Genomic DNA, 27,994 nt, shown 5'->3' on the forward strand with positions numbered 1-27,994 from the left:
CATACGCACGTGACTAACATTAGATTTCTCGCTATAACACAGAATCACTGCTGTGTGGTGGACGGAGCTCTTGTTGGCAGCGAGGAGCGCCCCAAGCAGAGGAGCTGTACTCAAAGTGTGGATGTTCAGTTCGGGGACATTCACGTGGAGGAACACTCCATGGGGCACTTTAGAACTCTACGCCAAGGTGTAGGCACTATATCTCGGCGAGTTGGATGGACGGATTGGAATCATACACCCACGTCAAGCCTACGCGCACCGGAGCCCGGGAAAATACCTAGTCCTACAATTCAGTGAGAGATGATTGCGTACCTGTCATTTCTGCATAAGGAGTCTTTCACTCCAACCTGTCCAGGTGAACGACACCGTCAAGGCCTGGAGACGCGAAACCAGACTCTGTCGGCGCCTCCAGACACTCGGTGAGTAGTATCTAGTATCAGGGCTAATTGCTGGCCTGCCGCTGAAGGGAACATTGAAGTCATTGGGAACAATTCATCGGCTCTGTGCATCAAGCAAGCATCAAGCACTGAGTGTGTCACGCCGGATTTGTTCGAGTCCACGTGGTTGCCATAGTCCGTCTCAGCTTTCGTCTCTTTCTCCAGTCTCACCACCTTCTGCCCAGCGTCGGATACTTCAGCGATACATGTACGCCTCAGTGAAATTTGCCCTTTGCGCCTACGTTTCCCTCCGCCTCTTTTTCTCGAAATTTTTCGATTATGATGCTTCATGGACGAAATCGCCTTTGCACTTCTTCCTGCCTGCACCCCCGCCCATGCTTACTCTTGGCCCCGGAAGACATTTCACTCACCCGCTGTTGATATCAGGCTCTTCTTCAACCTACATGGTCGTGAACGGTGCACACAATGACAACCGTTTAGGTGAAGGTCGTTTGAACGCAACTCAGGATCTCGCCGTCCACTCCCCCGCTGTTCCCTCGCGGCCGCCCTTCCTAGATGCAGTTGTGTCGTGCGGGTGGATATTGCTTTCGGTAAGACGCCTTTTCGGGCTCGCGCGCTGTCGTGTCGATCATGGCCCGTAGATTTTGTTAGGCTTTATCGCTCCTGATCTTATACCCCGAACTCGTCGACTACCAACACGTAAAGAGTCAGCAGATAAGGCTAAAGCTGCATCGAACCGGACGAATTCGGTTTGTCCTGTGGTATCAGCATCATCTAGCGAGGAAACGCTGACTCCGGAACTATCGAATGGAAACAGCCATCGCTCCGTGATATACGATCTCGATATTGGCTGTGCACCGTGCTCCACGCCCAACGACGCCGATTTCCCTGTATTCATCGACGATATCTTCCTGGATATGGACCTTTCGGAAACGCTATTCGCAACTGAAATTAACGGCGACCTTGGAAAGGTCGAATCCTCAGCCGTCTCGGACTTTCTGGCCTTCGAAGACATCGCGATACCCTCTCCTGTTATTGATACTGGCTTTGTGACACATGAAGAATCAGGCGATACTCCTCCCTCTGAGTCGACTGGTTTGTATCTTGGCGACACCCGGATGCCCTCGTTTACTCATGGACTTGAAACCGACTTGAATACTTGTGATGGAAAGGACTTGTTGCCCTCAGACGAATCTGGCAAGACGATCAACGTGTCTGGAGCTGCAACTCCCAAATCGAGAGGCTTCAAGATCGAAAGGCAAACCGGCAGCTCTTCTCTGATTCGCACGAAGGCTTCGCAAGATCTATTGGCTTCTCTACCCCCGATCGGCGACACCCCAGAAAAGATACTGGCATACGACAGTCTTCTACACCTCGTCCCTGGTGCACATGAGCTGGACAAGACTCACTATGCAGACGACCGTCACTCTGAAAGTGGCTCTGACGCCGCGGATGATTGTCTCCGCTTTGAAACTGGTCGGAAGACTCAGGAACTAAAGGCCGAATCGGCTTCTCCTAGCGGGCCAATGGTACACCCTCTACCTGCACCTTTACCACGGAAGAACAACAGGGTGATGCTCTCCATCCCGCCCGAGAAGCGATGCGTCCTACAACCTCTGTATGTCTACTCCGCGGAAGCCGTACAAGAAATGAAACAAACGTTCACGCAACGGGCACACGAAGCCGGTATCGTTGTCTCCAGTAATTCGATGCCGGGGACATTCATTGGTGAAGAGGAAGCGCAGAAAGCCAAGAAGTTTTGGGATGATCCCCTTGCTGCTCTTCCATCGTTCACGCAAACCCGATCTCCAGTGATTCCGTCTAGTCCTACCCTAACTGTCGTGTCCCTCGGTTCATCGCTAGGTTCAATCCTTGATCTCGAGGTAGCTAGTATCCCTGCGTTAGATCCTCAGTTGGAATGTGAAGTGGCCGGTTCTTCTACATCGGGAGCTAGTAAACGCAGACGAACAACCTCAACGAATATTGATATCCAGGATGGTCACGAAGACATTTCAGGCCATCAAGAGATGTTCTCGCCGAAGAGGACAAAGGTCGTCTCCGAGCCAGAGAGTTGGAGACAGAAACCTGCTGGATGGCGCTTGAATCGTGCGTTTTCCGGATCACGATGTCCATGGAGAATGCGGAACGGTTCATCTCCGAAGGTTTGAAGGTTTCAGTACACATTCTACTAGCTTTGTTCGCTCAGATGTATTATCGATTTGTTTATTAATAACAAAGTTGTTTCGCACACTGCCTATTTTATGTCGCTGAGTCCAATATTATGTATCTTTCATGACGCTCATGATACTTCCAAAGTCGTAGAGTGAGTACAGGTAACCGTTGACATTGTGTCAATAAAGCTAGTTAGCTATACAGTAATATCCAGAGTGGGCTTCGACGATCTAGTGGAAGGAAGTAGGGATGAGGAATTGTCACGAGTCCGGATAGTAAGATGGCGGTACACTAATAGGAGAACACGATAGCACAACATGTACAGTACGATAACTACGATAGTAATAGTCCAATAACGATAACAGGACAGCAATAATGAGAAACAGGAGAAACACAGGATGGATGATAGGGGATTTAGCGCTACATGAGAAACAAACAAGTCCAAGTCCAAGTCCATGGAGAGAAAACCAGTTGCGCTCCGGGCGCGAGTCGAAGTGGTCGGGGTATAAAGTGGTGTGGGAGATCTTCGCTGAGATTGAGGGGAATAATGGAATGCGTCTGAGAGATCTCATGGGTAGATTCCCATGGTCCAATCCAGGGTGCAGATGGTTGATAGGCTTATTATGCCACTATGCCATAGGCTGCGCTCCCACGTTGATGATCCATGCCCCAGAACCGTCTGGGGCGGGGCTTAGGCCGAAGAAAAAGGTGCTTTGGCCGAGCCAGTCAAGGCGCTTCACACCAGCACGGTATTCATTCGGATTATTGGCCGTGCGCCGGCTGAATGAGTCCGTTAAGTACGCCCGTTGCTGGGAACCGAGAGCCTGCATCTCCTGGCGGGAAACACCAGTATGGAACCATGTGTAGATTCGATGGAGGACATCGTACAGGGTTAACCCATTTGGATTCTCCGCTGCGAAAGACGAGTCAAGTTGAAGGGCTTGATTGTATATCCTCAGAATAAGCCTAGACTGACACGGATGTGTCGCGGGCTCGCTGAGCTGCGGCAATTGGGCGGCTTTCTTGAAACGGATGGTTTCTGTAGGGTACATGAGGTTGAAGTATAATACACCGGACGGGTTGTAGACTAATGCTGGGTTTAAACTGAACGACGGGCTCCCAGAGCCGTGTCCGCGATCTATTAGAATTGATCAGCATGTCTGCCACAGGTGCCAATGCAGAATGATGCCTACGAGCTAGTTTCCCGCTTTGGTCTGAGGGGAGCGGGATATTTCCTATTTGGGGTGCCCGTACCGACGGTGAGTAATGGGGCTGTGCAACGCCATACGGGGATTGGACGGCGGGGATTCGGTGATCGTGTATTGAAGGACCAGGTGACAAGGCGTGCTGCGTGTAATACGCCGGATGTGATGGTGACTTGCTTGCATCGTAGCTGTATGTCGACGGCGACGGCGAGCCTGTGTGCATATGCATGGCTAACAAGTAGTCTGAATGAGTCAGTGAGGGCGAGAAAGGTCTGCGGGGTGGGGGGTAGCGAGCCGAGTCATATCTCGAGTCGAAATCTTTATAGGACCAGCTGTCATCAACACGCAAATATGTGAACCAACACCGACATACAGGCGCACAATGGGGTGAGTCACGAGGGAGAGCAGTTGCGAGCTTCGAAATCGGGTGCGCGCGTCTCACTTTGGTCAAGGCGACCCCGGGGAGTCGCGAGACGAGTCATTTTCCCCTCGCATGCTCCGAGTGAAGGGTCCCGATCAACTGATAGACGCTAGTCGGTTACCATATCGGGTAAATCAGTGTCGGGAGTTTTCTCCAAATGGTATCAGGGCGTGCCAATAGCGCCCGAACGGCCGCTCCCATATCAAACAAACGCTAGAAGCGGTCCCTCCATTGTGGTTCGTGATAGATTGCATACGCTGTTTGGATTGTGAGGAGAACCGAAAAGCCAAGGAAGGCGGCTCACCCACCCTCAATATCGGGATCGCATGTTGATCGCATGGTAACAAAACGTGCTTGCCAAAATAGCAGCGCAGCTGTATACGCCTGTGTTGATGACGGGGTCTCGGAGAAAGAGGAACTCAGCAGTTAAACTCTGCAGCGCTGTCCGCTGGCTGAAGACCAACCGATTTGGAAAACATGGTCTGTGGTCGCCGTTGGCCAGTAGCCATGATGTTGGTAAGATGTCAAGAGACGCCAAGCTGTTACTAGGCGCTGAACCAACATAACACTTCCACTCAACATCAGAGAGTCTGCATCGCATAGGTGTTTCAATCAGGCCAACTAAAAGCCGATGCTTCATCGGCTATAATCTCTACTGCTCGGCGCGTAAACCGTAATTGCGAATCTATCTACGATGCTGTATTGACGTCGTCGTCTAGAAAACTACCGTTTATAACAGCTACCCATACGCTTATGAGTGGAATCACAGTTGAGATCTTGAGGTTGCTATGTGCACTGGGTCAGGACTCAGAACGGGGGAAGTTAACACCCTCCAACTCCGAACACCCAACAGTGGCACCAGCAATATTGCTGATAGAACGCGGTCACGTGATATGTTGATTTCACAGTTAGCCATCAATGCGCGGTATCACGGGAGACCACACTGTAATCTTTGAGCCAGCAAACGCCAACGCATTGTACGGAGTATCAGAGACGCTCGAGTGTTTGGATCTCCATTCTTTCAGGACAATCCACGATACGGGACCGTACAAATACCCTTGGGTACTTACAACATCTCCCGAGGTCTGCGCAACTGCGCCGCCATCTGCATGCTTCTGTATCGCGTCAATGGTCAGGTGAGTGGTTCTGTTCTATATCAGGCTAAGCTCGCGAAGCCAGGACGCCATCATTTCACTCTTGTTGAGTCAGATGAGTACCACGAGAGCTGATAGGTCGGCACGGTCGCTGATATGGAGTGGACCTACAGTCGACGCGAGTTCAAAGAAGGGTCCGAGTGCGCAAAGCGCCGAAGGGACATTGCCTATTTCCGCTACGCCCCCTCGGTGTTTCTTTGCCTCTCCCTGGCATCGCTTTCGCGACGTCGACGAGGTTCGCGCGATAGAATGGCGGCTAGATAAGAAGCCAACTGGCGAATGCAGTCTATATGTCGCAATGCTGTTGACGATGTCTAAGGAACGGGCCCACTGGCCGAGTCCGGCAGCTTCTTTTGGTAAGGCACCAAAGGCAGATTCGAAGACATTGTTGAATTGCCTAGTTACGAAAGGCAGCAGTGTGTGATCCTTGTCCATAGATGCGGATTCTTGGTCCCGTTGCTAGTTACATTTACCTGTCTACTAGGATGCTGTAGAGGTCGGCGTCAGTACCGGTGTTGTCATTTGGTACACCATTTGTTTCTGCTTGGGAAATGTGAGTGGGGACGTAGTCATCTCAGGATTCCGAATTGAAGCAGCAGGTCCAACAACTCGGGTCACCTGTTGAAATAAGCTGGTGAGGTCGCGCGAATTCCGAGTGAGCAAGTAGATATATTGCGTTTGGCTGGGACTCCAGCAAACGCATGAAGAAAATACTACATGCGCGCGACATGATACTACAGTAGTCACGTGCATCCCCTATACCCCTGTACCGCCAAGATTGCTGAAATCCAACATCACCGAACACGAGCGCTGTCATAGGTTTAGATATATCGCAGCTAGCTACGTCCGCTCTTCATCCACCCTACTCTTTTTGGACCAGTCCATCTTATCATTGGTACAGCGGTACTGCAATGGTCGTATTATTGTCTCTTCCGCGTTGCTCTTATAGACTGTTCGGACTGATTCGAATGAGTTAGTGTGACCTGCACAATTGCAAGGACTCGCCGACCTTTCACATGACTGTAAATCATATAGGAAGATCATATGAAGTAGCCTCCTCAGCTGTCTAAGCTTATGTGAGGATGCGGGGTTGAAGTGATCTATCTATAGAAGCGCAAGCATCTCTACTTCCTGGTTCGATGCCCGAGAACCATTTCATTCCCTTCGTAGAAGTGGAATAATGCTTCCACGCACATGGTTGAATCATAATACTTCGGAGTCCAGACAGAAAGACTAAGTGCAAAGCGGGACTCGAGGAAGATCATAATCATATGTGCAAAAGGTCTACATAATAGTCCGTAAATCTAACCCGGCTAAGTATGCTAAGGGTATCTAGATTAAAAAGGTAAAGGATAAGCTATCAAGCAACAGAAGTATCACAATTATTTGGAAATTACAGAGTCCTTTGTACGATCCCGAGTGTCCTTCAGAAACTTCACAAGATCGGTCCCACCAGTACCTTTCAACGGCTTCTCCTCCTCGGTGACCTTTGCCGCCTTTGCCGCCCTGCGCGCAGGCGAGATGATGTACAACGTCGCGATGATCATATGCGAATCCCTGAACTCCTTCAATGATGTCACTGCCGTATTATACGCAGCAAGCAGTGCCGCGTCCTCTTTAGCCATAACGAAATCGCGCAACGGTCTAGGTGTGCTCGCGAGATGAATCAAAAACGCCCTGTGATGCCTCGGCATATACGAAAGCATGCGTGTGAGGAAAGCGGGTTTATCAAGGGAGGACGGCGTGCGGTTTTGTATCCCCAAGAAGAGATCAAGGGCGTGGACCATGGAACTCTGGCCAGCGCTTGGACCTGACAGTTCCACAGGCTGTTTGAGGCTAGAATCCTGCTCCATGCCCTCGAAGATCCATCTCCGTTTGTTAGGATCCGAGTCTTCGCCACGGAACCAAGGCCGTACGACGGTGTAATAAGTCTCTGGATCACATCCGTCGCGTACAGACATGAGTAGGTCTTTGAGCCTTTTGATGACTGTTGACAAATGGTAGAGGTATGCCGTGATTCGTCGAACAGCAAGGCTGTCACCGATGAATATCTCGTTCATGGCGTCCCGGATGATGCTGAGTGCTTCGACGCCCGCTAGCTCAATCCGAGCTGAGCACAAGTAAAATTCTTCTTCGTCTTTCGTGCCCGTGAATAGATCTTGTGAACGAATGTTCTCGACAGTGGGGGTTTGTAAAGGCATGGTTGTATGGGCGGATGGGATGATGTAGTTGTATAGAACATTGTCGGAAAACGTGAGGACGGGAGGCAGCTGCAGCCGTTGGGATATCTGGAGCAGAGGAACGGTGATGGGAGGAGGGATGAGGATAGGAGCATCAGGGGGAAGACTGTTCACGTAGTAATGCAGAATAAATGTGAGGACATGGTGAGCTCGTCTCAAATTGACCTCTGATGTCATGAGGTCATGAGTTAGCAGGACGGACAACTGTTCAGCGTCAGAAGTGGCATTGAGGAGAGGATGTTGCCTACTCACCTGGCGCACAGAGGCCCGCCACCGCTCAGTATCCTGCTTCTGCTCGTCAGTAATGTCTGGTTTGTCCCCTGGCATGAAGCCACCGTCCAGCGCGTCGCGGAAAACGACCTCCCATGGTTTCCAGGACGCTGGGAGGCTGTCCGGAGGCGGCTGAGGCGGCATGAAGCCTGTCGTCGGCGAGACATGGAAATCATTTGAGGAAAAGTCAGCGACGGTCATATCGACGTAGTTCAACGCGTTGAAGGTGGCGGGCCAGCGAAGAAAGTTTCTTGGCCTTATAATGCAATAGGAGTCGCCGATCGGCTCTTAGCCGCAACTTAGTCCGCCGAGCCTCGCCGCCCGGCCACTCCATGATTCAAGGTCAAGCGCAAGTTTATCGTTGCTGAGGTGATGGCGGTACGCATGTGATGGAGAAATGAATGGAGTTGCCCTGGTGCGCCGTCAACGGACGGGATCTACTCTGACAAGTGTCGACGTCAAAAACATAGTGCCCTGCAAATCATGATGCGCAATCAATTCAACAAATACCCGATTGTGATGCCGCCGCAACATACTTGTAGGTGTCAACCTGTGTCGACGTTTACCGAATAGATAGTAGACCAGGATTTGTCACAACAGTCGCAGGGGGTAAGTGACCCACATTGTCAGTCAGACTTTGACAACGGCTGCGGCTTCGACGGAGCCAAGAATGGCGAAATAAGTCATGGAAGAACGCTAGCTGGCAATCCGGAGGTTCCATAAGGTTCTGAACTGGTGCTAGTGTATGTAGTGATTCACTGATAGTTCGAATGAAGTGACTGGGCGCCTGGGCGCTTGATGATTGCCTACTCAATCTTCCGCCCGTAATACTTACGTATTACCCTTCACGTAGAGCCATATCGTCTGCAAGCAAAGTTGCAATATGATTAGGAATAATCTACTGGCTTCTATCAATTCTACGTGTGTACGAGAATGATTACTCGGTTCAATGGATCAACGCTTCTGCCGTAGAGTCCCTGACGCCCTTCAAGAAACCGACGACATCTGTGCCACCAGTCCCTTTGAGAGGAGCGGGCCCAGAGTATTCGCTCGCAGCTGTAGCACCCTCGGCCGGAGTAGCGGAGATTGGTTGAGCACGCCTTGAAGGGCCTACGATATACATAGTAACGATGATCATGTGGGCGTCCCGGAACTCCTTCAGTGCAACTACCGCATTGTTATACGCTTCCAGCAAAGGTGCATTGTCCGTGGAGAGCACCATGTCCCTCAGAGGCCGGGGATTTGACTTCAGATGGTTGAGGAATGCACGGTGGTGGCGGGCCATGTAGAGTTGCATCCTATCGAGGAACGATGGTGCTGCGACCCCAGGGCTCGCTCCTGAGTTAGAGCCGGCATGAGAGAACCTATCTACCCCTAAGAAGACATCCAGCGCGTGGATGAGCGGGCTTTGGCCTGCGCTGGGACCAGATAGCTCTGACGGTTCCGTCAAGCTTGGGTCGTCCTCCAAACCTTCGAAGATCCACTTTCTGCTGTTCGAATTCAGTCCCCTCAACCATGGGCGCACTTGGTTGTAGAACACGTCTGGATTGCAGCCCTTGCGGACACCGAGCAACAGCTCGCGTAGGTCCTTGATGACGACGGCGAGGCGGAGGAGGAACGATGTGATACGGCGTAGCGCGATATCGTCACCTACGAATGCCTCATCCATGGTAGCCCGCATCAGTTCCAGCGCTTCGACGCCACGAAGCTCAATACGGGCAGATGCGAGATAGAATTCCTGTTCGTCCTCCGTTCCAGTAAACAGAATCGGGCAGCGTAAATTATCAAGGCGGGGGATCTCGTTCTCACCCTGTTGGACCTTCAAGTCCCAGTTGTAGAATGTGTTGTCAGCGTAGGTGAGAACGGGTGGCAGCTGAAGCTGCGCACATATCTGAAGTAGGGGGAGTGTGATCGAGGGGGGAATATGAACGTCTGCCGTGGCGGAATGCGTTTGGACATAATAATGCAATATCCACGCCAATACGAGGTGGCCGCGACGAAGATTGACTTCAGAGTTCTTGAGCTCGGTTATGGGAAGGACAGGCAACTAGAATAACCACCCCAACCACGAAGTGATCAATTCCTCGATCTGGCCTGAAGCTGATTACAAACTCACCGATCGCACGCGAGCCCGCCACTCTTCTGCGTTTGTAACTTCCCGCTCACTCAGATCAGGCTTGTCGCCGAGCTGGAGACCCCCTGCCATCGCTTCATCCAAGGCTACTTCCCAAAGCTCCCAGCTCGACGGTAGACGCCTGACCGGAACTTGCGGGGGCATAAATCCCGATCGATTATCGACATCGAAATCGTGAGCGGCCAGGGTGGTCGTATCAACCATCCCAGGTGGCGGCCCCGAGACAGCATCGGGTCTCCCGAGGGACAGGAAATGCTGGGAAGGGAGCGACTCCATGTTTTCGTTGACTTGTACTAGTGGTGGTGAACTAAAATCAAGAGGCTGGCTGCTGAATAACACATGACAATTTAACCTTTATAAGCCCGGGATTTCACGACGAAGGTACAAGAAGGCCAACGTGTTCTTACTCACCTAAATCCACAAGTCGCCGTCACGATAGTAAAAGGCTAGATGCCAAAGGCTGCTTGGAAGCGGGTGAAATCGTATTAAGGTCACTTGGTCACTTGCCCATCAGAATCAGAATGGCGTGCTGACTGGAATTATTTCCGCCCTCGCATTTGCCGTTGCTGACCATACGAATTACGGCGAAAAACAAAAACTCTCAGTTACTCCATTGAACAAATGTCTGGATTTCTACATCTAATCTTATCTGAATCGTAGCTCCGGATCTGCACCTTTGTCCGCTGCCACGTGCATGGCACTCTTCAATGTCGCCGTCGAGACTAAACTTGAAGTTGAACTGGAGTTTGTGGATGTGCACATTCTCCTTCCGTTAACATGCTCCATAGCAACGACATCTCAGCTTGGATTGAAATAGATGGAGTTCTAACTCAATAATATAGCATTGAGGTCACAAAAGATGAAGAAGATCGCGCGGTCGTTACCTGCTGGATTGTGTCGGAGGAAGGGAAGGTGAGTGCGCTGGACTCTATTTGCTGCTAGATTAAGTAACTGTCTTCCTTCGAAGGCATTCAGTGTACATTTCAGAGACAAGCGCTGCTACGCCCCATACAAGGAACATTGAGAGTCGACGGCGTGAGCATGGGAGGACTTGTTCTAGAGCCTGCACAAAACAGCCGGCCATCTGAAATTTCTGGTTCAAGCAAGGACATGCCTATATCCGCCTCTGAGAACAGCCCTTTTGTGTTTTCCAAAATCCCCACGATTGGTGAGTAAAACACGCAGTACAGTATTGGTTCTTTCTAGACGACGACGCGTATATGACTGGCTCGGCCGATTCAGAAGTCGGTGAAATCACGCTGTGGGTATGGACTACTCGCTGGGTGTCATACCGCAAAGCTCGGCCTAGCACGAGTACCTCGTTCGGACAGCTTTACCTGCTGAAACGGCAAAAAGTAGTGGCACCAGGCTGAAAACCCACCATTGGGAGCGCGTTGGGCGTCTGATGGCTTTTGTTTTCAAGCGTGCACCCCTCGGTGCGTCCTTTCTTCTTGTCCTAGTATTTAATATGTAATCATGCAAAAGAATTATTGCAGGCCTGTGGCATTGCTCCCCGCCCATCCCCTGCCGAATCTCCCTCGGCGAGTCCTGAATGTAGCCCCGATCCCGGAGCTCGCAGCACTGAAGCTAACGCGGGAGAAATAAATCTCCTAACAACCACTAGTCATCCAGAAGCGACTGGATGAGATAGACCGCCCTCGAGGTTCAAGACGGGAACCAGACGCGGTCAAGCAAAAGCTCTGTAAAGGCCGGAAACGCGTCAAGACGGAATCAAGCGTCAGATTCTGCTTCAGGTCGAGTCATCGACCTCACATCAGATTAAAGAATGGACATCGAAATCCCCACATCTTTCTGTCTAATACTACTTAGTATCGATGTTTCCGTGCTTATCTCTAAATGCTACAATCACGCGGTGAGGTAGACTCGCGACTTCAATGGAAGATTTACGTAGTCATGAAAATCCTGTTGAAATTAGGGTACATATGTATATCATATATCTAATCTTATCAGGTCCTTTTGAATCTGCAGCCATGTCAAGTGACCGAGCCGCTATGCCTTTGAACTTGGAGTGAACCCTTGTGGTTTCTCCCTCAATACTCGGTGGCTAACTATGCTTCAGCATAGTGATTTTTCGGCTTGGATAGAAACAGAAGGAGTTCCAACCCAAGAATACAACGTAGAGATCACGTCAGATGCAGAGGGCCCAGTCGTTACATGTTGGATCGCGTCGGAGGAGGCGAAGGTCAGCGCACTGGATTCATCGTACTAGAGGGGCCTCACTGACTCCCTTTTCAAAGACATTCAGCGTAAACCTTAAGGATGCCTCCTCTGCATCCACATGCTGGACGTTGAAAGCAGATGGTGTGAAGATGAAAAAGTTCTATACAAAACCTGCGAAAAAGGGACGTCCATCTGAGACCACGCGTGCGATGAGGGACATGGCCGTATCCGCCACAGAGAGGAGTCCTTTCATGTTCTCGAAGATCACCACGACTGGCAAGTAAAAGCTTTGGTGTCACTGTCTACTAATATGACTTGAATGTGATACAACTCTTAGATGACGACGCGTATATGCACCGTTCAATCGATGCCAAATTTGGCGAGATCACATTATCGGTATGGAGTACTCAACAGGTGAAATACCGCAAGGCTCAGCTGAAGACGAGTGCTCCTGCTGCTGCTCCGATTCTAGGAGGACCGATTCATGAGAAGTCCAAGAAAATGGGAGGTCATTGCATCAGGTCAGCTTTCCGAGCTTTTGGTTGATACATTTGAATGAACAAGTCAACAGTTATGGACAGCCCGTGCCCAGCCTAGAAAAGGGGACGAAAAGCAGCGCAACCAAGCTCGAGACACACTACTGGGAGCGTGTCAAGTGCCTAGTGACCTTCAGTTTTAAGTATCGGCCTCTCGGTACGTCGTTCATTTTCTTGTCCTTCTACTCGTTTAATATACATCTGTGGCAAAGCATTATTACAGGCGAACGGCATCGCTCCCCTCCCGCCCGCCGTTGAACCTACCCCAGCAAGCTCAGAACGCAGCCCCGGACCCAGGGACCATAGTGCCGAGGCCCACGCCGTTGACACAGGAGAAGTAGATCTCCTGAGGGTCAGTCCTTTTCAGTTCAACTCTGCAACGACGGTAGCCCATAGCATCTTACGCTCTACTATTAGCAACAACTTCAACTCATTCAGAAGCGATTGGACGAGATAGAAAAACCTCGGAGTGTGAAGCGAGAATCCGATGCGGCCGAGCAGAAAGCACATACAAGACGAAAGCGCGTCAAGACGGAGGGTCCGGCTCCAGTTTTTATATCAGGTGAAGTCATTGACCTCACTTAAGATCGGATTTCTGTATCATACAAACGTTGTCCTCCGTCCAACGCCGGGAATGGTCCTTTCGTGCTTTCCTTTCTTTAGTAATGCTTTAGCTTTGTGTCCGAACCTGAGTACCGAACCCCTGAGCCAGCTCCTATGGCTACTTCTAAGTAACGCCGCAAGTACTCCGCTAAATCGGCCCTCTTCGAGACATTACCGCTCGAGGCTTTCTCTTCGCCATGCTCGTCAGCGAGAACCTGTCTGCGTGGGTAGAAATCGAAGGCATCGCAGCGCAGGAATACAACATTAAAGTCAAAGAAGACCCGAAGCGTGTCACTTGCTGGATTGCATCAGAGGAGGGCAAGGTGAGTATTATCTCTGTAACTATATTGCAATCTATCGTGTCTGGAAACGCAAGAGGTTTTTGCTTACTTCTCCCAAGGCATTTGGCGTTCATATCAAGGATACTTCATGTAGGATAGCTACATGCTGGACACTGAGTGTAGACGGCGTTGAGGTTCACTCTCCCGTCCTCGTGCCGCGCCCTAGAGGCGAGTGTGAGCGGACAGGCTGCGTGACGAGGGTCCGAGTATCTCCTACGGAACAGAGGGCACTTGTTTTCTCGAGGATGAGCACTACCGGTAAGCAAGTCAACTACCAGTGTATTAAATGAAGTATATCTAAATGGTTTTCGTCAAATTTGTGTATCAGATGATGATCAATATTTAGAACGTTCAGCGCATCTCAACGTTGGTGAAATTACCTTGGATATCTGGACTGCTCAGGATAGCGAAAGGACGGGGCCCGCTTCATGCGTTCAGCTACCAAATGATCCAGTCCATGAAAAGTCGAAGAAGAGCGGCATGCATTGCATTGGGTTAGTCTGCCATGCTCTTCATCCGTAGCGTCTAGAAATACGGGACTAGCTTAGGCGCCGTTGAGCATGAGGAGAGCGCGACAGCCGAATTGTGGGACTGTATCGACCACCTAGCAACTTTCAGCTTTAAGTATCGCCCCCTCGGTGTGTTGTTTTGAAAATTCTCCTGACTAGTCTAAAGCTAAGATGGTTCAACCATGTCAAAGCATTGTTACAAGCGAACGGCATTGCTCCCCCGCCCCCGCCAGCCTCAGCGAGCCCCGATCCTGAGGAGATCGATGGGGCCGTCTCTGCGGAGGAGAAAGAGTTGAAAGTCAGCTATCTCTTCGCGCATAAACGATGCAATTTCCCAACCAATCTGATATCGTTTACTACAGCATCAGATGGAAATCATGCAGCAGCGTCTTGCAGAATTAGAGAAATCTCGCGGTGCCAAACGCGTGAAGGAAGAGCCGGACACTGCGGCGCAGAGGGCTCGGAAGCGTGTAAAGAGGGGACCGAAATCCGCATTCGTCCCGGGAGAGGTAATTGACCTAACATCCGAATGAGAGGAATTTATCTAACTAATGTACTAAATACCCTATTTGTATCATCATTTCTGATTCTATATTATTCTATGTCCATGAGAGGCATTGTATGAACTGCCTTCCACTATCCAAATCTCCTACTCAGCTGATCATATATCACGAATATAATCGCGCTACTCGGGATGGACCTCGCGACCGTAACCCCACATCCAGCGTACAACCCTCTGATCCCCTGCGCCCTATACATCGCGCCAAATGTCTGGAAGAAATTTCGCCCCTTCCCCTTCGCATCCCCCACGCCCCGCGGCCTCATCTCATCCTCCGTCTGCATAGCACTCTTCACCGTATCCGCCGGGAATAGCACAAAGTTAAACGTCGCTCCTGCAATCGCTCCACTCACTGCCGACTCCCACACCAGCAGTTCCGGCTTGCCCGTCCCCCTCCCATCCTCCGAGCCTGCGCCACCAGCATACGTCACAGACCCCGGGTCCCTTTGCGTGCGTTTGTTGACGAGATAGGTCGCGACGAACTCTTTGGTGGAGAACCAGGCGGCCGTCCCGCCTGTTTCTCGGATCAGCGTGCCAGTTTGGCCGAGCCAGAGGCCCCGAATACCGGTCGTTCGTACGACGGATAAGAGCACGGAGATAGGACCAAGGGCCCTACCACGACTACTTCCGCCAGCAGTAGCAGTGGCCGAAGCCAAAGCCGGGTTGACGAGCATCTGCACCTGCATCTTGCATTTTATGAGCTCAATGGGGGTCCTAAACAGGGTAGCCAGAAAAAGTGGATGTCCAGACGTGAATTGATAATTGGATCAATGAAATCGCGAGGTACATACAAGACGAAGCTAGTGATAGCACCAGCGCCAGCGGCGGCTACGGCCAGCTGGGCCATTGACAGTTTTTCAGGGAGAGGCTGGGCGTAAATCCTACGAACGACATTTTGCAGCTCGCCATACGCCAGGAAAAGCGAGGCATTTTCGGCCATGGCACCTACAATCGGTGCTGGCAGCCCCTACATCCACACGAACACCAAAAAGCATGAATATCGCTCGGAATCGCAGTAATGGCTATGGAATTCGCCTTTGTCCGTACGCACCCGATACAATCCCCGCATACCTTCATTACGCCAGGTTTTTGTGAGACAGTCGATAGGACCGCTAAATCGCGCAGTGGCGTCGAGAACCTGGGACTGCAGGCGCACTTTGGCTAGATCGAAAGGATGCTCAAAGACCTTCGACACCATCCCCGCGACCTGAAAAGCCCCATATTGCCTCAGCAAGGTCCCGAAGGTCAGAAAGCTCACGCGAGCACGCACACTGCCGAATGCAATTTCCTTGCAGGCTCGGACGACGGGGTGATGTGAGGAAAACACATCGGGGGATGTTTCCATCAACTAGAGGTAGGTATGTGGTGGCGGTCAATGAAGACTAGCGCCGCATGCTACGCGTCGTCAGCTGCAACGTGAAGATTTAAGTTAGCCGTTCACACCGACACCGCTCCGCGCTTTGCCTATGATTCACCGTGAGACGATCATCCGTTGAACGTGAAATCTTTGAAATTCGGACTGCAAGTGTATTCCAAAGAGGTGGGATTGACATCCAAGACCTCAGCCAAAATTAAGCTGAGAATCAATGACGAATAGTGTAACGACAAATGTATAATGTTAAAGTAACACGTGTAAGATGTAGTCCGAGCAAGAGAAGGCGATTAAGCGGTCTATGAAGAGTATAACAGTCAGCCATCTTAGAAGTTTTGCAAAAGCAAGGAAGCACGCACCGCCTCCTTCAAGTACGTGACCAGGTCATTACGATCCTTGTCCTTCTTGAGACCAGCGAAGGCCATCTTGGTCCCAGGGATGTACTGGATTATCACGTTTAGTATTTGGCCGTTAACTTGAAGAAAGCGTGCTCACCTTTTTGGGGTTCTCTAGGTATTCAAATAGGGTGTTCTCGTCCCACGTTACGCCCTTGTTGATGTTGGCGGCGGTAAACGAGAAACCGTCGGTGGTTCCACTCTTACGGCCAAAGAGCCTGCACATGACATCACTTCAGTATGCGCCGCGCATACAAAACACTGAAACCGACGCACCCGTGGAGGTTAGGACCGACTTTATGAGGCTCGCCAGCACCGAGAGTATGGCATTGAGCACAGCGGGTCTTGAAGAGACCAGCACCCTTTCCGGCGTCACCTATATGGGCGCGTTGAGCTCTCCATTGAAACGCGTGAAGCAAAGAGCAAACATACCAGCAGCAAAAGGCATTTCTAAGGTCTATGAGGTATAGAGTACAGAAAGAAGAGAAGAGATTAAGGACGACCCGTCGTTGAAGTTTTGAGGTGATGAGGTGGAAGGTGACTGAGTTATTGGAGTCGGTTTCGCGATGATTTTGTATCGCCGGAGAGAGCCGGTTTTTTCCGTCAGCCAATCAGATAACTTCCATTTCAAGCCGATCATGCCGGAACGACTCAGGGGACTCCGGCCACGGACACCCACAGCACTTGCGGGTCTGGGCGCGAGCAGTCGAGTCGTCGTGAAGAATACGACCCTTCGACCCTTGAGCTTTACGTGTACAATCTGTGCACAATGTAAGTAGCACTGAATGAATGCTCTTCGGAACTACATCCTGTTCGTTCCATGGTTAGTTCGCGACGTTCGGCAGGAGGTAATGCGGAATGGAATACCTCGCGCCGGTGTTCTCGACTGCGGCGTTGGTGGAAATATCATTTTTGAGCTTCTGATTACAATGGTAATTCACCGAATCGGCGTCGGTTAGCAAGACTCTCGGAAACAAGGTCAACTCAGGGCGGCCCGTATTCTTTTAGCGAGAGAAATATGCACAAGTAGCTCCATAGCAAGCGGCGCTGACATTCCCCGAATTGCATGGGTTTTTTTTTGTGAGTCTCTGTTTTACCTCCGTTGTGGCGGGCCCATATGTGGGAGGGTGTGCCTGTACAGTACATATAAACTGCGCGTGTAAACTAGTGTGTCCGTTATTGCATGGTTTGTTACTCAAACATCATAGATAGATGCAGAAGTATCTCAGACATTTTCGCTCCCTGATGAGCATCAACTTGGTTGCCCAGGCCAAAACACAATTCATCAAGTATCTGTTGGCAGAGGCTAAACCAGCCCGAAGCGTCCTTTGTCGTGTTCTCCATCCCGATCGATCCAACATAGTGGATATCAGAGGTTGGAGGCGGAGGTCTCATCAAGATGCATCAAGGGGCATGAGATGTCAAGATATAACAAAAACGTAGATCACAACCCACGTAGAATCGAATCAGTAGCCATTCCTTCGAGGTCGATGGACTCTGAGTACGATCGAAACACAAACACATCGCCAGCGAAAGAGCGCGCTATCCGTATAGATGCCAAACAATATCTGATATATCTGCGATGTAGAGATGGAGGCTCAGTAAAAATAGACGGAATTTGGTCTGCCTGGAGGCGTTCACGAAGGCCCTGTCGAGTGATACGTGATGTCGAAAGTACTATCAGGGAACACGGTAGACCTCTCTGCTTGCTCGCGTAGATGAAGAACGACCCTGGAGGTCAGGGTGGAGTGCACAGCCCTCATAAGTCTGCGGAAATTATGAGGAGGCGTACTGAGATACAGGCGTGTACTTACACTGAGAAGAGGTTGACAAACTCCTTCTGTGGATGATTCAGATCGAAAATATATATAACGCAACACGTTGACGTACAGGAAGCATCGCAACGGTGACGATGTTCATAAGAGCCAAAACTAGTACGACTTCATTAGTAACGGAGGGAGAGACAAACAAGGGGAACGTACTAAACAATGCGATGTAATATGTTATGCCTAACGAAGTGATCAATATCAACGATATCGATTACATTCTCTGGTCAGCCTACCGTCTCTATAAATAGTCCGCAAAAGAGCAGAGGAGCCCCTTAATCGTCCGTACAACTGTGTATACGATCTAGTGCCAGCGACGATCATTAAGGCCAGTGTTCCTACAGGATTGAATGAGCCTCAATGTGTGGTAACAGCCAATTGAGACCCTCACCGGTGTCGTACGCCAAAAGCAAAGTCCAACATATATATAGACTCTTGTTGCCAGGGATTACGAGGCATGTAGCATATCCGGGGAGACGAATGGCGTACACTGCAGGCAATGTTCATAAAGATAGATTGCTGTTTTGTTGGGTTCAATTTACCTTCGGCGTGGGCAAAGAATATATCGAGGAGGACACCAATCGGAATCCAGCAGCTCAGATAGAAGGCGACTAGCGCCACGCACGACCAGCGCCACCCCTTCCACAGTGACCAAGTGCGCATTGTGAGGATTACTGTAGCCGCTGTCAGTTTTCCAGGCTGGGGCCGCGCGGAGTCAAGAGTACCTTCAGATAATGCGATACTGAGGCAGAATGACCCTAGGACGACGCTGTCACGGAGCACACGGGTGAGTATTGTAGATTGCTCACAACCACTGAATTTATTCATGAATGTGCAGCCTTGTTCGGTCGGAAGAAGTACGTCTTGAAAACAGACGACAATTAAGTTGAACGGAGTAAATAATGTGATAGCATCACATACTGTAGAGTGAAAAAGTGATGTCCACGAAGGGGGTATAACGGTTTATGAAGAACAATATCCGGATGAGGGACCAGCGTTGTTTGAACCACATGTGGCGAGTTTCCAGTTCTAGCGTCAATATGTAGTCGTAGAGCTTTTAGTCGTCAATAATATATACTGAAGGAGATAGGATGTAATAAACATACCGCGATGGCCGCACTTGCAACTACGGATATAGTCAGTCATACGTATCTCACGAACGGATAGTACTGGGAGTGCGTTACAATCAAAATACTGAGCCGTGAAAGTCAGACATTATAAACGAGCCTAAGAGCAGATCCGACTCACTAGCACCAAACGAGAGTGTTCAAGGACAGTGACCAGGTTGGAGGTGTCCATCGTTGCCGGCAACGGGGGAGGGCCTTCGTCGTGGCTCTAGTTATGAGTAGCGGCGCAGGGGAAGTTCGAGGCAAGTGGCAGAAACCAGACCAGGGGATGCGTGGGCATCAGTTGGCTCGAAGATATGGACCCAGTACGAAATTAGCACCCTGTACCTGATGTTTTCTCATCACCGGGGGGACGCGGGCATAATGATCTGGTTGTTTTAGCTGTAGCGGGTCTAGAAGATTTTAGAGGAACACTGTTCGGGCCCACTGGACATCGACGGGTCGTACTGAGGTTTGATGCGGTCAAAGGGACGGAAGTGAGCTATCGAAGACACAGTTGAGAAGTTTGCTTACCAACGCTACAAAGTGCGTGACTATTGTGGTCAGGTCAAGTCAAATGCCCGCAACGTTCCCGCAATTCCAACGGAGTGAGATCCTAAGCACCGTGCATTTCGAGTGGCAAATGTGGCACTCTGCTGGGGGTAAGAACGCGCGTGTGGAAGTTTGATGATGTTAGGTCCTAGAAAAGCCTCCATGGATACTCAGTACTAAGCGCTGAGCTGATAGTCTCTATGCTAGCGGCATCCCATCCACTTCTGATATGATCGTGGTGCCAACACGAAACTCATCATCGGACAAGATTCCTCTCATTGAGTCGCGTGACACTTCCAGGATTAGCCACTTGATCGCATCGCGGAGGGCTTGCGAAACACAAGCTCGTCGACAGCGAAGGGGTGCTCAAGCCGTGTATAAAAGTGTCTGACATATCTGTGTGTAGAGATAGAAGCTCAGTAGAGAAAAACCAACTCTCCTGGTGTCTATCACGAAGCCTCCCTCTGAGGCTGCAGATTGATGCGTGACAATGAGAGAATAGGAAAATATGGCACGTTCCTCCGCTTGCTCGCGTAGGCGAAGGATCACCCTAGAGGCCAGAGTGGTAACGGGTCAACCTTCTCAGTCTATGGAAGAGTGATGCATATACTATTAGTGAGTATGAATATCCAAAGTAGGGTGTCTGCGAATAACTTACACCGTAAAGAGGTTGACGAGATCCCCCTGTTCTACAGTTTAAGCCCGAAGCGGTGCAGGATTGTGCGCACAGGGGGCATCATGATGACGAAGTTCATAGTGGACAGGACTACGAGTCAGTCAGTAATCATGTTAGGCGATCATGGAAAAACGGACCAAACGATGCGACGGAGTACATAATTTAGGTTTTGGCGTTTGGACGGCCATTGGAGAGTCACGAAGACGGACGGGGGGATGCTAAGGGGGAGATGGGCAAGCCAGTGCGCGCGGAATGAACGAATGGAAGGAAGAGGGAGCAGATTCAGATAGAATACGGAGGGAATACGGAAGGAATGTGCCAAACAAACGCAATACGACGATGAGCATGAACGAAAGGACACAGGTACGCCCAGGTACGTCCCCTTCGTCCTCTCCGTTGTGTCCCTTTCCTTCTCGGCGCCGCTTGGATGTGTATCCCCTCAGTTCCCTCGTTCCCTCCATTCGTCTTTGCCCCCATGTTTGTGTTCATTCCTCTTCGCATTCTATATTCCGCATTCCGTGCTTCATTTCATACCCTGTAGCCAACGACTTGAGCGCGCGGCCTTCAGCGCCCGCGGTCCATGATCTATGAGAGAGAGCGAGATGGGGATCTGTGGAGCCATGAAGGGGAAGTCAGCGACGCGGAGAGGGCGTCGAGAAGCAGATGCAATCTGAAGCAAACCAAACGAGACGAGAATCAGAGCAGCGCAAAGAGAAGTGATAAACACGACGAGACGAGCACGTAGTACGAGGGGCGAAGACGGAATCGGGGGACGCGAGAACGACAACGAGAAGACAAAACGAGACGCATCGACGTGCGCGTTCCAAGTGAGCTACATACGCCTTTGGGTGGGTGCAGCATGTTCTAGAACTACGAGTGCGTTATGTTAATGAAGGTGATTCGGCGGGTTTACGACGTTGTTGGCGTGCTGAGGAGTTGTTATTCGGGAAACGCCGCCGTCATCGACGTTAATCGCTTTCACTGAAAGATAAAGATAAATGGGTTATAAGGAAGCAAGAAGGAACGACTCGAGAATGGACGGCGAACATGAACATGGACACGACCACGAATGGAATGGGACGGAGAAGAGGGCGACAATGAGCAACGAAGCAAAATAACGGGAGGGAAAGTGATCGTTGCGAGAGGTGCTTACATCGTGTCTTTCATCGGCTATTTCGTTGCAGGTGGTATCGAGGCGTCGCTGAGCTCGAGCGTGACCCCTTGGTGATATATAACTTGTAGGTAATCTAGAATCCAAACTGTAATATCGATATCAGATAGGTTCAAAATATGTGGGTTTGATGTTTACTTACAGGCATGTGGCTGACCGGTCGAGGTTGTTGGTGTGCATCTAGATGGGCGGGGATTAGAATTGGTCGCAATTCCAGAAACCCCACTATGTGAGTTCTAATATGGTGCGAGGCCAAGGCATGAACACGCCATGGCCCATGTCGAGACTCGCTATTCCCCGCTGTAACGTTACTCTTAATTGACCGATATCGAATTGTGTGATGTCTCCTGCTTGTCGTCATCTAGGCCCCGGCACGGAGGGATACAGACCCAAGCGGTGGTGGTATCTACGTGAAGGTGTCTAGTTCTAGGTACCCTTCAGGAAGCTGCTGAGGAAGGGAATTCGACCACTCACGCATCGCGAACGTCCTACATATGTACAGGAGCCTCACTCGCCCATGGTTTTGACTAGTACACCATTCCTGCCGCTTCTCATAACTTGGAGTTCCATTCGTTCGGGTCTTGCGTGAACCGGGATGAAGGAGCAGAGAGTCAGATCCACATACACTCTCCGTGATGGTCGTTGATCTGGGCTTGCAGAAGGCCGTGTCAATGGATCCGCAGTGATTTGCGGGTGCTTGAAGACGTGCAGAGTTCGTGTCGAGCAACGGCTTCAGACTCAGACACCCCGTGCAACAGCGAGCCTGACCAGAGCAAGCACGATCGCATGGGCTGGCGAGGGCCGCCTCAAATTCGGCTTTGTGGTGATAGCCTACAACTTGGAAACGGGCGAGCTGACATGATCGTGGTGAACGAAAGGAGATATACTGGTTACATGAGATGGTAGACAAAGTTAGTACAGCCGAGGGAAGCCAACAAAAGCCGGGCCGGCATAAGCCGCTCGATCGCGTAGTGGGGAAGTTGAAACTCCCACGCTACTCTCATCATTATCAACGGTCGCGACAGACGCGCCACGGAACGCGCTCCAATGTCGTCGACCCAGCCTAAACTCCCAACGAAACGGAAAGCCACAGAAGACCTGAATCCTCTACTTGCTGCAGCAAAGAGAGTGAAAAAGGACCAAGTGAGTCAGTTATCTTTACTATGCTGTTTCCGCCCTAAAGGCTAAACATTCAATCTTGGAGGCCAAGACACTGGCCAATAAACGTCAATGTAGGTGGCTATAAGGACCGTACACACTCGTTACTGAGTTGGCTCACATTCTTAGTGCTCAATGGCGAGGAGAAGGAGAAAGCAGGGGGAAGTGGCGGGCATAGGAGGAAGAGCTCAGTCGGCTCAAGGGGAAAGAGGATAAGCGAAGTCTTCGAGAATACGGGAATAATATGTAAGTTCCTCGACCGGTTCCTCCACCTAATAGTACCTGATATTCATACTTCCCCCCACCGTCAGCCCAACCTCATAACTCAGTCTCCGACTCGAGTTTTTACAAACACATTGATCTCGACTTGGACGAGCCCGAGCGCGTCCGACAGCTCCTGACGTGGTGCTCGGCTCGCGCAGCATCTTCCTATGCAACTTCTCCGCCAAGTACCTCGATAGCGTCTTCGTCGACCGCGTCACCCCCATCGAAACTTCCCGTACTTTCCGCCGTCGGCGCGACTGCTATTAAGAACGTGCAAGATAGCATGCTCCGGATGCTCGCTGAGAAGAAGATTCCGATTCGGTTGTACTCTAAAGATGAATCGAACGAACCTGATGATGGTAGCCATAAGAAGGAGAATGCGCAGAATACGAAGAATCGGCAATGGGAGACGACGTATAGTTCACAGATACAAAGGTACGGACTCACGCGTTTGAAATTACTTCCTCGCCGACGGATCCCCCTTCATGCGACAGAGCTCGGCAAGAAGCAGATCGTTGGAATCATGTCGACACATTCTATGAGGACTACCTCAAGCGCATAACGCCTACCGATTCACAATCTCCCTCCACCCCGTCCTCAAAGTCGAAAGGCAAGCAGCGTGCCTCGGACGACGATATTGACGAGGACGACGACTGGAAGATAAGAGAACACGCCCTTCCTGAGACCCTCAGATCCGGATTAGATCTTGCTAAGGCCGTCTTGTCTCAAATGAAGACGCGTGGAAAGGGAGAGAAGCGGATCGTCGGGCCAGCGTCGACGTATGCAGCACATATACGGGAATGCGAAGAAAGGGAGGCGGAACTACGGCGGCAGGAGAAGGACCTGGAATTCAACCTCGATATGATCAATTCCTTCCTCAATACGGCCAGGGAGACGACGAATATCGCAGAGGCGACTCTCGACCAGCGGTTTGCTTTGCTTTCATTTAGCCTGGCATCACGCTCGAATCCCATGCCCCCGGAGTCTGCTGGGACAGGACATTTGCTATCGAGCTACGTCCCGCGCGAGTTGGGAGGCATCGTGTCGGGTGGTAGTGCGGACCCGCAGGAGCTCATGCGGGCCTTGGCCAATGTCGACCGCGAGCGTCCTCCCAGTCAGGTTGGCGACGCTGCTCGGCGTGCTGTCAGAGAGGTGCAACGAGCGGAGGAGAGGGGTGCTGGCATTGGCGAACGGCGGCTGACTGGGGTACCGATGGTACCAACGACGCCGAGGAAGATGCCCGGTACACCAAGGCGAGCGACTACTCCTGGTCGGGGCACCACACCTGGGCGGGACAGGGAGTATCGATGAGCACAGTTGGTACAGGTTCCTGTTTCGGGCTGAGGTATATCGACACCGTCAACTATAGTTTATTCTTTCTCCTCCTTTGGGTGCCTCATCTATATGTTCGTTTGTAATATTTGTATGTAGATGTAGACTTGTATACCTGATCCGACGCTCAGCCCCATTATTCGAGCTCGTAACATCGCTTCATTCAACCGTGACATTCATTGAGCGCCTAAACAAACGTTGACGCACCGAGGTGGTGTATCATCACCTGTGTCACCGTCTACCACGTCGCGGGCGCTGTTTCATCCTTCACTTCCTTACCACCATGACATGTTCGCGGGCTGTCTTCCGATGCTTTAAATCTCTCGAACGACTAGGCGATAGAATAACGGGTGCGGCAGGACCGTACTTCGTTGGCCTTGCGGTCATCTTAATTGGAATTGGCACGATATGTTTCTGTGAGTAGTTCGACTCCCCGATTTCCAGAGGATTGAACGCAAATATCGCAGTCGACGTTGTGCTTCCTGGTCTACAGTGGCCCTTAATCAGCTGGCCGCTGTGCATTATTATTGCTCTCAACCTCCACATGCATTACTTCTACGTGTGCACCGTGCCGCCCGGTTTCGTAGAGGATCCACCTAGAAGTGTACCGGAGAGCTTTCTATGGGCTAAAAAACCGCAGAAGAAGAGGGCTTTGACAAGCGGCGTCAGTTGGAGTGCTGGCGACTCCGTCAAGATAACGAAGGCGGAAGCCTCGAAGTGCAGGAAGTGCGGAACTAGACCTGAGGTAAGTTGTGAGGAGTTTTGTTTCGCATTGTCGCCGTTGCTGAGTTGTCGTCGAGAGAACACATCATTGCCGAGTTTGCAACCGCTGTGTGCTGAAGTACGACCATCATTGTCCCGTGAGCCTTAACCTCCTTCGTTCGAATGCATTGACCTAAGACACGCTACGCGCAGTGTAAGCGTGCAAAGAATTTGATTGGTGTTTTCTTACTTCAATTTCGCTTAAGGGATCAACCAGTGTGTTGGCGTTCATAACGAACGCCATTTCGTGCTATTTATGTACGTACATCCTTTCCCTCCAACTTCACGACACGAAGTTCAATAAACGTTAGGGCGTATCTCGTTCTGTCTACATTTTGCTTTTCGACGCTTGGATATCCATACATTCTCGATGCACTGGGAGTCAACTACATGGTAATGCTTTCTGCTGCAACTCGTCCTTCTTGCTCATCCTGCTTTGCAGCGAGAATGGCCACACCATGTCCCAGAGCTCGCCTACATCTTGACATATATTCTTTCTGTCGTGCTATGCTTCGCCGTGGGCATTATGCTCTCATATCACCTTTGGACTATTTCAAAAGGCGAGACCACCGTCGAGACTCACGATCACGAGCACTACTCTAAGTTAGCAAACAGTCGAGGAGAGGTAAGACCTACGTATATATCCCTCTACTCTAAGTGCTCATACAACCATCAGGACTTCGTCAACTCGTACGACCTTGGGTCAGTGTCTTTTCCAATGTACCCTACTAGGTCTGAGGGCTGAGACGAATTTCCGGCAGAAAAATCATGAACCTGAAACTATTCTTCAATATCTGGGAGGGTGGCTAGTACGTCGTGTCTGCCTACTTTAGGCCACTCCTCACGATATCGTAGCTCGTTTACCACTCTGTTGCTACCTCTTCGAGTGCCGCCGTACACTGATGGCCGGCATTGGGCTCGCCGGCCTGGATATGAACATCACTATGGACTTAAAATCGGCGAAGAATTTACCGATGAAGAGGACGAGGAGGAGTAGGGCTAGCCCCGATACATTATTCGCCTATCTACCTTACCTCGTTGCTACGGAACGATTTAGCCGTAGATGTGGTGCGTCCCTCCTCCTTACTGTCTTCTTCGTGATGAGACTTGCCGGGGCCATATGATGAGTTGAAGGACCATACCATATGCTTATGCGTACAGCTATGGTCCTTGGATACTCGGTGATCTATGTCCGGCTTACTAGTAAACAACTCTCCCTGATCTTGCGTCTAACACCTGTACCCGTCTATATATATATCAATGCTGACTTGTGTTCCTGCAGATATATACTATTATACCAAGGCGAAGTATAGGATACCATTAAAACTATCTAAATCCTGTGTACAATGGTCGGATCACGGTCATAGCAAATTCTCGCCTAACAAGCTGTATCAGCAACTCTGCTCTTGGTGACTTTTCGAGGACTTACCAAATGCTGAACGGATCAGTTTGCACGCCACGTCGACTGTCTTCTTGGCACTGACAGGATCTGTGAGTGACGGGTTGACTTCCTGTACACCCGTCAGGTTGGTTCGCGATCATTGTTAGCAACACAAAAAGCTTACCACGAGGTCCATCCCGACTAGCTTGCCCGTCTTCGCAACAGCCTCGCAAATATACCTTCCTTCCCTGAAGCTCAGGCCCCCTTCAACAGCTGTACCAGTACTTGGTGCAAAAGTGGGGTCCAGAGCATCGATGTCGAAGCTCAGGTGGATTGGGCGGTCTCCTTCGGGGTTGATGGCACTCAAGGCCATCTCTACGACCTTCCCGATACCATACATGTCCACATGATGCATACTAAATGCTGTGATCCCGTATTGTTTCAGGGTCTCCTTCTCGCCATCTTCGATGTCACGAAGCCCGATGTAGGCAATACGAGAAGGATCCAATCTTCCTTTCGCCCAGGAGTATTCCTCCATTTTTGACAGGCCCAGAAGGAAGGATACCGGCATCCCATGTAGCCACCCTGAATAATCGCACGTTGGTCAGTTGCTGTCTGACTCTGCATTGGTGTTGAATTTACCTTGGATCGTAGTCTCCGGTGTATTGATGTCCGCGTGGGCGTCAATCCAGAGGACACAGAGGTCTGGGTGCGCTTCTATGGTGCCTCCAATGGTTGCCATTCCCTGCGAATAGCTCTGATCAGCACCTCGGAGCTGTTGTATCTTCGCGAAGGAAGACCCACCAATGAATGGTCCCCGCCTAAGGTGAGCACAATGTTGCCAGCTTTGGCATGGTCTTCAACGATGTTGTAGACCTTTTCGCAGGCCTTGGAGACCAAGCGCGGTCGTCTCATACGACCGATTTTGGGGTCCTTGGATTCGTTGATTTCTTCAGTGATATCGTCGAAGCTGATATGCCCATCGAAGTTGATATTGTACCCGAGTTTATTGAGGTCCTCTATAAGCCCGGCTCGAACAAGATGAACTGGTCCATCCTCAACTCCCGCTTTCCCCTGCCCGCCCCTAATAGAGAACAATTAGCCTTCTTTGACTGCGCTAGACTGCGGTGTCAGGTATCGTACCTAAACCGGCATCCGAGAACCTACAATCAGGCAAACCAGTCGTATTCAGCTATTTTATTCCCATTTTAAGCCTCGCACATACTGTTAACGGTTTCTGCTGCTTGGTTTGAATCGCCATCGTTGTGAATAGTCG

At 50.7% G+C, this 27,994-nt stretch overlaps 12 protein-coding genes across 12 annotated transcripts; 5 read left to right on the top strand and 7 right to left on the bottom strand.

Annotated features, from left to right (window-relative positions):
• Positions 1-643: 643 nt before the first annotated feature.
• PC9H_009352 (uncharacterized protein) lies at positions 644-2,881 on the top strand (the record flags this gene model as incomplete). Its single annotated transcript, XM_036778856.1, has 3 exons — positions 644-988; positions 1,040-2,504; positions 2,775-2,881. The coding sequence occupies 3 exons, from the start codon at positions 644-646 to the stop codon at positions 2,879-2,881; spliced, it is 1,917 nt and encodes a 638-aa protein (XP_036628245.1).
• Positions 2,882-3,199: 318 nt separating this feature from the next.
• On the bottom strand, positions 3,200-4,004 carry PC9H_009353 (uncharacterized protein; the record flags this gene model as incomplete). The annotated part of the gene is made up of 2 exons (XM_036778857.1): positions 3,200-3,708; positions 3,764-4,004. 2 exons carry the CDS (start codon positions 4,002-4,004, stop codon positions 3,200-3,202), a joined length of 750 nt encoding a protein of 249 aa, XP_036628246.1.
• A 2,728-nt stretch (positions 4,005-6,732) lies between these two features.
• Positions 6,733-8,061, bottom strand: PC9H_009354 (uncharacterized protein; the record flags this gene model as incomplete). The annotated part of the gene is made up of 2 exons (XM_036778858.1): positions 6,733-7,794; positions 7,843-8,061. 2 exons carry the CDS (start codon positions 8,059-8,061, stop codon positions 6,733-6,735), a joined length of 1,281 nt encoding a protein of 426 aa, XP_036628247.1.
• Positions 8,062-8,806: 745 nt separating this feature from the next.
• PC9H_009355 (uncharacterized protein) lies at positions 8,807-10,270 on the bottom strand (the record flags this gene model as incomplete). The annotated part of the gene is made up of 2 exons (XM_036778859.1): positions 8,807-9,907; positions 9,977-10,270. The coding sequence occupies 2 exons, from the start codon at positions 10,268-10,270 to the stop codon at positions 8,807-8,809; spliced, it is 1,395 nt and encodes a 464-aa protein (XP_036628248.1).
• A 1,715-nt stretch (positions 10,271-11,985) lies between these two features.
• On the top strand, positions 11,986-13,296 carry PC9H_009356 (uncharacterized protein; the record flags this gene model as incomplete). Its single annotated transcript, XM_036778860.1, has 7 exons — positions 11,986-12,023; positions 12,080-12,197; positions 12,253-12,379; positions 12,513-12,696; positions 12,747-12,868; positions 12,924-13,063; positions 13,129-13,296. The coding sequence occupies 7 exons, from the start codon at positions 11,986-11,988 to the stop codon at positions 13,294-13,296; spliced, it is 897 nt and encodes a 298-aa protein (XP_036628249.1).
• A 215-nt stretch (positions 13,297-13,511) lies between these two features.
• Positions 13,512-14,697, top strand: PC9H_009357 (uncharacterized protein; the record flags this gene model as incomplete). The annotated part of the gene is made up of 4 exons (XM_036778861.1): positions 13,512-13,637; positions 14,185-14,293; positions 14,356-14,462; positions 14,527-14,697. The coding sequence occupies 4 exons, from the start codon at positions 13,512-13,514 to the stop codon at positions 14,695-14,697; spliced, it is 513 nt and encodes a 170-aa protein (XP_036628250.1).
• Positions 14,698-14,800: 103 nt separating this feature from the next.
• Positions 14,801-16,068, bottom strand: PC9H_009358 (uncharacterized protein; the record flags this gene model as incomplete). The annotated part of the gene is made up of 4 exons (XM_036778862.1): positions 14,801-15,437; positions 15,515-15,690; positions 15,775-15,930; positions 15,982-16,068. The coding sequence occupies 4 exons, from the start codon at positions 16,066-16,068 to the stop codon at positions 14,801-14,803; spliced, it is 1,056 nt and encodes a 351-aa protein (XP_036628251.1).
• Positions 16,069-16,385: 317 nt separating this feature from the next.
• On the bottom strand, positions 16,386-16,938 carry CYC1 (iso-1-cytochrome c; the record flags this gene model as incomplete). The annotated part of the gene is made up of 5 exons (XM_036778863.1): positions 16,386-16,394; positions 16,455-16,538; positions 16,591-16,708; positions 16,767-16,866; positions 16,923-16,938. 5 exons carry the CDS (start codon positions 16,936-16,938, stop codon positions 16,386-16,388), a joined length of 327 nt encoding a protein of 108 aa, XP_036628252.1.
• A 1,189-nt stretch (positions 16,939-18,127) lies between these two features.
• Positions 18,128-19,615, bottom strand: PC9H_009360 (uncharacterized protein; the record flags this gene model as incomplete). Its single annotated transcript, XM_036778864.1, has 12 exons — positions 18,128-18,257; positions 18,305-18,330; positions 18,381-18,421; positions 18,473-18,499; positions 18,553-18,654; positions 18,708-18,806; positions 18,859-18,990; positions 19,042-19,179; positions 19,238-19,370; positions 19,423-19,442; positions 19,501-19,510; positions 19,565-19,615. 12 exons carry the CDS (start codon positions 19,613-19,615, stop codon positions 18,128-18,130), a joined length of 909 nt encoding a protein of 302 aa, XP_036628253.1.
• Positions 19,616-22,868: 3,253 nt separating this feature from the next.
• PC9H_009361 (uncharacterized protein) lies at positions 22,869-24,554 on the top strand (the record flags this gene model as incomplete). Its single annotated transcript, XM_036778865.1, has 5 exons — positions 22,869-22,964; positions 23,026-23,053; positions 23,109-23,225; positions 23,291-23,678; positions 23,738-24,554. The coding sequence occupies 5 exons, from the start codon at positions 22,869-22,871 to the stop codon at positions 24,552-24,554; spliced, it is 1,446 nt and encodes a 481-aa protein (XP_036628254.1).
• Positions 24,555-24,858: 304 nt separating this feature from the next.
• PC9H_009362 (uncharacterized protein) lies at positions 24,859-26,334 on the top strand (the record flags this gene model as incomplete). Its single annotated transcript, XM_036778866.1, has 9 exons — positions 24,859-24,991; positions 25,043-25,320; positions 25,376-25,435; positions 25,555-25,595; positions 25,649-25,730; positions 25,780-25,962; positions 26,014-26,039; positions 26,099-26,146; positions 26,193-26,334. The coding sequence occupies 9 exons, from the start codon at positions 24,859-24,861 to the stop codon at positions 26,332-26,334; spliced, it is 993 nt and encodes a 330-aa protein (XP_036628255.1).
• A 394-nt stretch (positions 26,335-26,728) lies between these two features.
• Positions 26,729-27,979, bottom strand: CAR1_2 (Arginase, catabolizes arginine to ornithine and urea; the record flags this gene model as incomplete). The annotated part of the gene is made up of 6 exons (XM_036778867.1): positions 26,729-26,848; positions 26,903-27,303; positions 27,361-27,463; positions 27,523-27,802; positions 27,862-27,881; positions 27,944-27,979. The coding sequence occupies 6 exons, from the start codon at positions 27,977-27,979 to the stop codon at positions 26,729-26,731; spliced, it is 960 nt and encodes a 319-aa protein (XP_036628256.1).
• Between the last annotated feature and the right edge of the window lie 15 nt (positions 27,980-27,994).

This window comes from Pleurotus ostreatus (assembly GCF_014466165.1).
Source record: "Pleurotus ostreatus strain PC9 chromosome Unknown scaffold_7, whole genome shotgun sequence".
Taxonomy (NCBI): domain Eukaryota; kingdom Fungi; phylum Basidiomycota; class Agaricomycetes; order Agaricales; family Pleurotaceae; genus Pleurotus; species Pleurotus ostreatus.